The sequence below is a fragment of the Beta vulgaris genome, chromosome 1 (genome assembly GCF_026745355.1).
Source record: "Beta vulgaris subsp. vulgaris cultivar EL10 chromosome 1, EL10.2, whole genome shotgun sequence".
Lineage (NCBI taxonomy): Eukaryota > Viridiplantae > Streptophyta > Magnoliopsida > Caryophyllales > Amaranthaceae > Beta > Beta vulgaris.
Genome location: NC_079202.1, coordinates 54,593,669 through 54,604,348, shown reverse-complemented (window position 1 = coordinate 54,604,348; position 10,680 = coordinate 54,593,669). Strand labels below are relative to the sequence as shown.

The 10,680-nt window shown below is 36.3% G+C and overlaps 1 protein-coding gene across 1 annotated transcript; it reads left to right on the top strand.

Moving 5' to 3' along the window:
- Positions 1 to 2,477: 2,477 nt before the first annotated feature.
- LOC104905261 (hypothetical protein) lies at positions 2,478 to 8,620 on the top strand. Its single transcript, XM_010693734.3, has 5 exons — positions 2,478 to 3,056; positions 4,446 to 4,883; positions 6,635 to 6,727; positions 7,303 to 7,442; positions 7,983 to 8,620. Exons 1-5 carry the CDS (start codon positions 2,607 to 2,609, stop codon positions 8,422 to 8,424), a joined length of 1,563 nt encoding a protein of 520 aa, XP_010692036.2. The 5' UTR covers positions 2,478 to 2,606; the 3' UTR covers positions 8,425 to 8,620.
- The last annotated feature ends 2,060 nt before the right edge of the window (positions 8,621 to 10,680 follow it).

The following is a 10,680-nucleotide window of genomic DNA, read 5'->3' as shown; positions in this document are numbered from 1 at the left end:
CACGAATCGACCTAACTCATTATCACGTTTGGTCTTTTACACTATTTATATGTTTTCTTTTGATCAGCTATTGTGATTTATATGTAAAGAAAAGTATACTAGTGTGAGATCTTGTTAACTTCATTTTGATGTACACTATCAATTTTTAAAATTTTCAAAACTTATTATTATCATAGATGTCAATGGTCAAAATTGTATTTTATGGAACATAAAACTCTATTGTTGCGTTTTAAGGAAAAATTGTAATTTTAAGGCAACAAACAATTTTTATTTACTTTTGACACTCCCTTTTTTTTCATACTTCCTCCGTTTCAAAATAGATGATACATTTTGACTAAAACGCTTTTCGATGCACTACTTTGACTACTAATATCTTTAATTATGTATTAGAGTAAAGTAGAAAATTTTGATTTTCTGAAAATATACATTAAGACAAATCCAACAACATATTACATTATAACATTTGATTTTACCTAATAGTAAATAATGCATGGTCAAACCTCATTCATGAATAGTGGAAAAGTCAAAATGTATCATCTATTTTGAAACGGAGGAAGTATTATTTTCTCCTTATATTCCTAATAAGAGAATATGAACAAAGTAGTAGAAATATAATAATGTTTTGTTTTATGCCACAACTACCGTAAAAGACAATGAACTATCTCAGATTTAAGTTGTCTTTTTTATCCTGATAACATTTTATTTCCCAGTAATTGACTGATCACCTATAGAAAGTTGCTACATGTGATGCATAATCCATGAAAAGTAAATAGAACATTGACAATGCAATCAATAGTCTATTTAAAAATCAGGTTGCGCAAAAATCTAATACAAATAAGGACACTAATATAATATAAATAGAGAAAAAAATAACTAAAAAAAATAAATGTATAGTGCATGACAAAAGATATAATACACATTAAACTTATTGACTAATTTACTTATTACATGGGGATTTATTGACAAAAGACATCTATTTTTCACTATTTTCAAAATAATATCATTCATCTTGACAAACATAAAACTTACCAAGAACTTTTAGGAGATATATGTACTATTGTTGGTGTTATAAAGCGACTAAAAGCATTGATATAGATTAGATTCGGTTTCGGTTTCTCCATATTATTTCACAAGACTTTATCAGTTAAATATTTGTTTATCTAAAACTTATTTTTGCTTAGCATAATTTTTTTTTTGAGGGGAAAAGAGATGTGAAGTAATCAAGGGACAAAACGTTTATCAATACATAAGGAGCAACTTCTCTTGGACAATGGTTCTCCTCCACATTGCTCCACACCAAATGACATAACTCTAGCAAGATTATGGGCAACAACATTCCCATCTCTCTTGACATGATTACAACTAATGGAATTAAAGTTCCTACTGAAATGACATCCCCTAAAACTGAATCTAAATCTGAAAAAAATAGAGAACCTTTTGACAGTCTAGAAATAACTACGAGGGCATCAGACTCAACTATAATGTCAAATAGACCATGAGACATGGCAAGGCGAGTAGCGAACAATATATCCTTACATTTCGCAACATCCGGGGGCCACCATGCTCGCCGCCTTCGAGCACTCACAAAAAGAACCTCATCCAATGAATCCCGAGCTACCATCGCTATGCTTACTCAGCCTTCCTCACCAAGATATGCGTCGGTGTTGATTTTGATGAAGCCTAGGGGGGAACCCGCCAGCACCGTGGGCTATCCTGCGTGGCTCCGCGTTGTTGGCCATAAATCCGGATATTGTACTCATTGTGTTCCTCTACTTGGCGACACACTTGTCGGCTAACATCCGCTAATGGCTGGCTTGTATTGTTAAAAACAAAATGATTCCTTTCAGCCCAAATATTCCATGCCAAATAACATCCACACTGAACATGGTGCTGTGTTTCCGTCCTATTAGGACACCATGGGCAGCAGTCGTTGTCGATCAGGTGACGAGCTCGAAGCATATCTCTCGTTGGCAACGACATCGTGCAGTGTCTCCATGGAAAGTGCCTCACCTTAGGCGAGACATCAATATCCCACAAAACAACCCAAGCTCAATGGAAGTCGTCTAAATTTCCCCCCTTACCTAACATATACGCCGTCTTTACCGAGTAGAGACCATCTTTCGTCAGACCCCAAATCACTTCATCCTTAACTCCTCTTGAGCTTAATGGAATCGACAGGATACATTTTTGATCTCGTTCCCCAAAATTCCTCTCAATACAATCAATCTTCCATTCGTTCTAGTAAATATAACTTAGTTTTGCTTACCCCAACTTATTTTTGGTAAGACAAAAAGCTTTGTTATTTTGGACGAAATTGGACTAAACAAAATTGAATTTGTTTGAATTGAACTGAAGTAAACTGAACTCAAATAAACTGAAATAAATGAAAACTATAAGAGAAAATGGACTAAACTGAACTGAATTTAATTGAATTTTATTAACTCAGTTCAAAAGAATATAGCCAAACTCGGGAAGCCGTATAGTAGTAGGCCCATAGCCCAAAGACCCACTTCCCACATTTGAAGGTATCAAGATAAGGTCCATTCAGATAAAATTTCGTTCGCCGGCGGTCGGAAATAACCACATTTCTCTTCACCGTCGTCGATATGCAAACTCCGACAAGAATTTTCGACGCACTGAACAACTTCGCCGGAATCTCTCACATCCGTCAATCTCCAGTCTTCAATTCCGACTCCCTCCACCTCCATCATCATCATCATCATCATTCAATTCCAAATTCTCTCTCTTGCTTTTCTCACCGGAATCTCTCTCTTAGGGTTTCCTGCAACTTCCGCGAAGTAAACCCTAACCTTAACCCTAGGAGAGAGAAATGCGGTAAAAGTAGAGGAGAGAGATTGAAGGCCAAGGGAAAGGACAATGTTTGGAGCATCGATAATGAGGTGGCAGAAGAGGCGGAATTAAAGAAAAGAGGAATTCAGAGGAGAAGGAGGGGGAAAGGAAAGAGTGGTAAGAGAGTGAAGAAGGTTGTCAAAGCTGATAATGTTTTGGTTTCTGGTTCTATGTTAATGGAGCTCGAAACTGTTTTGCAAACTCAGGTAACGCTTTGTTTAATACAAGTATATAACTTCATAATTTCAAGTGTTTGTTTATTTCTGGAATTTGTGGAGTTTTAACTAAGGTTCTGTTCGTTTGGACTCAAATCGAACTCAACTTAATTTGTCTTGTCTGAATTGAATTGAACTGAACTTCCAACTTAATTTGTATGAACTAAATTTGAATTTAAGACTGAGAGAAAAATAACTGAAATTACAACTTAATTTATCTGAACTGAATTTGAATTTAAGACTGTGAGAGAAAACTAACCGAATTGAACTGAATTTCCATTAATTCAATCCAAAAGAACAAAGCCTAAGTGTTGACAGGTTATGGTTGGTTGAATTGTTCAACACTATGAGGTAGTGAGTGTCTCTTTATGAGAGGTTTCATATGAGCACATGTATTGCATGCGCCAGTAAAGGTATAAGTTAAAGTGTTTGGAGTTTCTTATAAGTTATAACTTGCTATGATGATGTACGATTGGTTGTTAGAAGATATGGGATGATTTTCTGGTGCTATGTTGATGGAGGTTGAAAGTGTTTTACAAACTCAGGTAATGGTTTGATTGATAGAAGTGTATAACATGGAAATTTGAAGTTTTTGTTTATGTGTGGAATTTGTGGAGTTTTTACTAAGTGTTGATAAGTTGTATGGTTGGTTGAATCGTTCAATAGTATGAGGTAGTGAGTGTCTCTTTATGAGAAATTTCATATGAACACATGTATTACATGCGCCGGTGGTGGCATGAGTTCAAGTGCTAAGTTTTTTATGGCTTGCTATGATGATATAGGATTGATTTGTAGAAGATATGAATAATATTCTATGGAGAGGATGATTTTTATAGAAGGTTGCTATTATGGTTTCTGGTGCTATGCTGATTGCTGATGTAGGTTGTATATTTATATGATTTAGTATTATTTCAATTTATAATGTGAATATTTGAAGTGTTTGTTTATGTATTGAATTCGTGGTTTAAGGTAGGTGTTAATAAGTTATGGGCGGTTGAAACTATGAAGTGTCTTTATGTAGAGTTCCATCTGATCAAAATTTCTTATAGTGTCTTTTATGGAGAATTGAATAGCATGAATATGATTTGTGGTGTACAAAGTAATATGCTCAGTTTTTTATGCAAAAGTGGTTAACTTCAGGCCAAAATAATATGCTCAGTTTTTTATGAATTCGTGGTTTAAGGTAGGTCACTGTTCTTATTAGGCTTAAACTGTTGTACAAGTAAGCCTTTGTGAAGTGCGAACTTCGGCCTCCTTGTTTGTTTGGGGTCTCTGGTTTATTGTACCTACAAGCTCTGGTTTTCTTGTTGGTTTTCTGGAGCCTATGGGCTGCCTTGGCTACCCTTTTAATTATGTTAATGAGTGTTTATTTTCTCACAGGAGCCTGTAATTCGACCAGCATGGAACACATTTGTGAGTAGTGTAAGTGGGATTTGGAAGGGAGTTGGTGCCATATTTTCACCAATTACTGCTGAAATGGAGCCGGTTGACTTGGGAGGTAAGAGCGAGTACTTGTATGATTGCTATATTCTTTCTCGCTTGCAAGCTGCACAACCTGGAGGTAATGCATCTCAAATCCAGAGGAAAATCAATTGGGTTACTCTAAATCCTTACGGTGAGAAAGCACTAGAAAATGGAGGCAATGATAGTGGCAAAGGTGAGGGGAAACATGATAGTTTGTCTTCAGGCATGAAAGAAAAAGGTCACAGGAGCAAGGCAGGTCACATTATGCCGAAATTTGAGTCTTTTGATTTTGGAAAGAGTGATTTGATGGAAGAGGATTTGATGGGTGTGGAGCCTGGTCTTGTTTTCTTTGAGGTAATCTCACTCTTTATTTCTCCACCCTAATTATAAAACCTTTCTTTTGATGTTGATAGTACAGTATAAGGAATGCTAAAAAGTATCACTCTTGCCACATTACTACTGCTTGATGTAAATAATTTAGCCTTTATTTATCCTTGTGGTGTGTTAATGCATGTATTTTTTCCCATGTCCTGGACAATAAGAGGCTTATAAGAATATGTTTATTTTATTACATCTGAGGTTGTTGTTAGAGGTCTTTGGTGAATGAGATCTTATCGATTATGTCTAGAATTGGCATGTCCTATTTATATATTGACACCTTAGTCCTGAAAAATGATTAGAAATCCCAACTTTGAACAACTTCATAAATATCAAGGAACTCATTGGCATTAAGGGTTGCTGACTTGCTGACTTGCTGTGTTGAACTTTCTGATAGCAGCTTAATGAAGAAAAAATAGTAATTATTGCCTGAAATTGAAAATATGTGCTGATCTCTCTCCCAAACAGAATCCTGAGTTGGAAACTGTGCCAAGATCAAGGACCATAAATTGGACCACTAGCAAGTTTGTTCCAAAGGCTCGTACAAGATTGTTACATCCCTTGCACCCACATGAAAATCTTGACATATTTTAGTTCACCTCTTTCTAGATGGGTTTCTGACAAGTCCATTCAGAGGGTATGACTAAAACAAGAGTAGAGATTGAGGTAAGCATTCTAAGGTCACTCAGAGAATCCCCTTTTCGTATGTAGTTTTTGTTTACACCTAGGAATTTGCCTACAGTGCACTGAAATTTGTACCCGTTCTTGTTGATGCCTGGCAGAAGTTTGGTCGAGTCCTTAGACTTTTATGTAGTCTTAAAATGTCTAAGGCAAACCAATGAAAAAGGCCCCCCGTGATTGGTCCCGAACTTGCTTGTGACAGTACTTCTAATCTTTCAGTTTCTTCTAGGATGATTTCTTACACGCTCTGTAGAAGTCACCAACAAAGCTATTTGAAAGGCTTGAAGTCATGGTTGTGGGATCTCTTTCTTGTGCAAATCTGACAAATTTGATATCAGATCTATTTTAAATCGTAAAGGCAACTCATCTGTTCTAAAACCATTCTGTTGATGTCAATGGCTTTTTGAGAGCAACTGTGCTCGCTGGTATGTCCTCAGAATTGTTTGTCATGAACTTCAAGTGTGTTGTTCTGCAAACTAAACCACACTGAGCTGTGGCCTTTTCCTTCTCTTGAATAATTTTACTCAATTCTGAGCTAGTCTCTGTAGAATGTTTTTAGTTTACATGCTAGATATGTTCTCACAGGTAGTCTCACAAGTTATTGTAATATTTCTGCTCTTGTAATGCTATTCACCACATTATCTATGTTGCTCCACTGAATTACTAAAGCGCCCTCTATGAAGCTGTTTACATATCTGGCTCCAATTTTGATATTTAAATGCTGTTTCCGTTAGTTATTTTGCTAATGGGAAAATCTAAATATTTTAACGTTTTAAATCTTCCTCAGCCTTATAAATCTGAGAAGTATTATCATTATCAGACTGGAAGCATGAAATTGTAGAGGTAGGGAAGTGCACATGCATATTGTTAATCTGATCATGACCTACAGTGATGGATCATAGACATGAAACCGTATCATGGGTGAGCTTTGAATGTTGAGCTTGTTTTGTTTGCTGTCATCTTGGAGTATATCAGCAGTCTTATGTGGCTATGTGATTGAAGCTTTACAGGATAAAAGTTCAATTTTCTCTTTGTTCTTTTTGCAGGATGGATCTTATTCCAGAGGGCCAGTTGACATTCCAGTTGGTGAAGTTGAGGAGTCTGAGTACTATCTTTCTCCAACATATAAGTTTGAACAAGTAGGTTCTAATTTACGAAAGTTTCTTTTGAATTGTTTCAATAAGGCTTAATTGTGCCAAGTAGACTCTGTTCTTTTGTAAAAAGCTGAAAATTGATGTTCTAGGGAGTGATGATGAAACTAATTTCATGAATTCAGAAGCCTGATTTTTATCGCACTTGGTCTCTTATGCATGTTTCCATCTCTATTGGGGGATTGATCACTTTGGCTTTCTTGTATATAGCATCCAGAGATGTTCTCCTTTGCTTCTTGGAGTATATAATCTTGATGTCAAATACTGTCCCTATATTACTGTTCTCCTTTGCTTCTTGGAGTATTTAATCTTGACGTCAAATACTGTCCCTATATCACTATGCTCAGTTTTTGTGAATGAATACTATATTTGGTATAATTTACGTTTAGATTAATACATACAACATCAGTGCTAGTTGAACACTCATGTTCTTCGGTCAATCTCTAGACTCCTGAATTGATGCTCCAAGATCTATTGTTTTTTTTTATAAACAATGCTTCCCTCATTCCCTGTCAATTTTTTGCCTGATTGTCTGACTGGTTTAAATTTGATTTTGTTCTTAGTGTTTAGTCAAGGGCTGCCACAAGAGATTGCGTATTGTGCATACTATTGAATTTAGCAATGGTGGAGCGGACATTCAGATACTAAGGGTTGCTGTATATGAAGAACAATGGGTCAGTCCTGTTAACATCGACGAGCAAAGGTATTCGTAACTCTTCCATTCTTGAATGTGTGAGCAAACTTGCAAATTTCGTGTTTGCAGTATCTGCAGGGTCAAATTCAATATATATTTTACATTTAGCTGGAATTTTAATATCATCATAATTCATAACTAATAAGTGGAGTCGGGTGGATGTGTGAGTGATGTGAGGCGGGGTGGTTGGTGGGTCCTCAGTTTTTTGAAGTGAATCAATTCAAAATTGATCCTGTGAGTTTCTGACGGAGTAGCTTTTTGTATCCGTTTTACTTGCATGTTTTCATAAGAACCTTCATTCTGTTGGCACAAAAACAAGTAAAGGTGAGAGATAGATTCGAAGTAAACATAGACCCATGTGATAAGGACAGCAATAAAAGATGAACCCCAAATAAGGTTAGCTGTATAGGATTCCAATGTTAAGCTTATTAAACGTCCATTTTAGTAAGTATTAAGTTTATTGCACAACAGATGAAGTGAAACAACTCAAGATTCATAATACTCTGCTGAAATCTAACAAGTCCCTCAACCCGAACTTATGTGAATCAGTGAGGTTGAGCTTGATATGAAGCCATTTTCTCAGAGAAAGAGAACTCGGCCATCGGAGCTTACAGGATCATGGAAGGTGTTTGAGATGAGCGCTACACCAATCTTTGGTGATGAGACAGCCGCAGAGAAAAGCAATGGCCCTCCTTACGTTTACCTTTGCATGGAGACCATGAAAAAGAGAAACTTGCCTGAAAACCCTGCTTGGTTCGGGGAAGAAGAGATGATAGACATGCAGGACGTGGCGGTTCTTTGGCTCCCAGGTGGTGTTACTGCTTATGTTGATGTCAATAAGGATGGAATCCTTTGCATTGGAGTCGGATGGTATTCTGATGAAGGGATTAATCTTGTAATGGAGAGAGATTATGAAACGGATGGAAAACTGCGAGAGGTTCGGTCGAAAACGGAGGTGAAGAGGAGATGGTCAGATCCTCTCCTTGCGTAAAGTTTCTTATATGAATTTTGTACATTGTTTAGTTCTAGTGTAAATTAAAATTGAGCAGAATAATTCCATCCCCCCCTTTTTTTTTGAATAGTAGTGGATGATGGAGTGGTCTTTATATGTTCCAAGTGCATACTTCTATATGAGATGGTCTGAGCTTGACAATCTGACAATATCTTATTCACTCTTTTCTTTTTAAGGTGTTTTTCTATCTTGGGATTTAATTGTTTAGTCTCACAGTGATATAGTACGAGACAGTTCGCACCAAAAAAAAAAAAAAGTATGAAACGGTTATATCAAAACTTGCTCCTTCTGAAAGAGTGAGCGAAGTTGGGTCGTGTAGTTTTCTTGGGTCGAGTGGTTTGTTGAGGTGTAGATAACGGTCTATTGACCGTAATTATAGAAAAAATTATATTTATAGTACGAATAATGATAACAATAAGAAGAATATATATTTCCTTCATTTTTTTTACTTGTGATGTTTTTCATTTTAGAAAGTTGTATGCTTATTTGCAGTATTGACAATTTTGGCAATAATCTCTTTCTCTATCCTAGCATTGACCATTTTTGCAATATTTACAGTACATGTTGTTGGAATTAAAGCCTCAAAGTTAGCCCATATTCATGGAGTATTTCTTTGTTTGCTTTTATTCATGATAATATCGAAGTTCCACCGGAAATAATATATAGGTTCTAACTTGTTTATATACTATTATGTTCCTTTAAGCCTTGTTTGGCAATGGGCTAAAAGAATGTCAAACCACACGCGTGCGTGCCGGTCGGACCAGGCGCGAGCTGTGACCTGTTTTATGATCTGCTATATTTTTGGGATTGTTTTTTTCGAGATTTTTTTTGCTTAGATTCTCGCAATCAGTTTGTAACAGCAAATCAATTTTTGTCGTTTTTGTCGCACCTATTATTCTTTAATCTTCTCCCAGAATATTTCTTTGCCATTTTTCCTTGTTTCTGTACTCTATTTAAAACCTCATTCTCTGGTTATACACACACTAAATAATTCCGTCTTCCTCTTTACACAAAAAGCTTCTCTTCCATTTCGAGATAAGTTCAGTCACTCCATCCGTCTGCTTGTGAGTGCACAAAAACGGGCGGCGATGTTTTAATCCTGTAGGGTGGTCGTCGGGAGGAAGTTTGCACCTGTGCTGTGGCGAAATCACATTTAAGGACAATGGATCTCCACATCACAACATTCTCATTTCTCATATTCAAGTAAGATCGTTCTAACTATTTTTCTGTATCCTGTCTCCTTGCGTGTTAGTTACAACCGGTGGCGGATCTAAAAAATATATATAGTGGTCAAAATAAAATTGAAGAAATTCAGAGAGTCAAATAGTTAAATTTATAAGGAAATACACCACAATCTCAAAAAAGAAAATTTCGTACTTTTTAGGTTTGAGTGGGGTCAATTGACCCCACAACTTGCTATGTGGCTTCGCCACTGGTTTCAACAATCTTAAAGGTGATTTGTGTTATTCTGTTATCATGGCTTCTCATTAATCCATTCCTCATATGTCTAAGATTGAGTCTCTTGAGGGAAAAAAATATAAACGTTGGGCTATCAGGATTCTGCATGTTTTACCTTGAACAAATTGATGTGACTTATGTTCTTGATGGTCCTATGAGAAACTGGCTTTTGAGACCAAATTTGCCAAGGATGACATAACCTGTAAGGGGATGTTACTACACTATATGTCCAATGCGCTGCTTGATATTTACATTACTTATAATCATGCTAAGGACATTTGTGATACCCTAAAAAAAATATGGTGTTGATGATGCTGGATCTAGACGCTACTGCATTAGTAAGTTGCTTAATTTTATGATAGATGATGGGAAATCCATTATTGATCATGTCCATGACTATGAAACTATTTGCACCAATATTGCTACTAAGGGTATTGTTATTTGTGAGTATAACCAGGCTATCATTCTTATTGAGAAACTGCCTTCTTCTTGAAAGGACTATAGGAACTAGCTTATGCACAAAAAGAGAGACCTTATCCTTGAAAAACTTGTTGGTCATCTGAAAATTGAGGAAGAAATCTGCCTTAAGGATAAACTTGAAATGCGTAGGATTCTGATTTCTAGAAATTTGTTAATTAGGGCTGGTTTACGGTTGTCTGTTGATTCTGATAGACTTGTTATCACTCATAATGGAGAATTTGTGGGGAAATGCATACTGTAATGGGGGGCTTTTAACTATTGATGCTACTGTTGAACTCACGAATATATCTGCTTCTA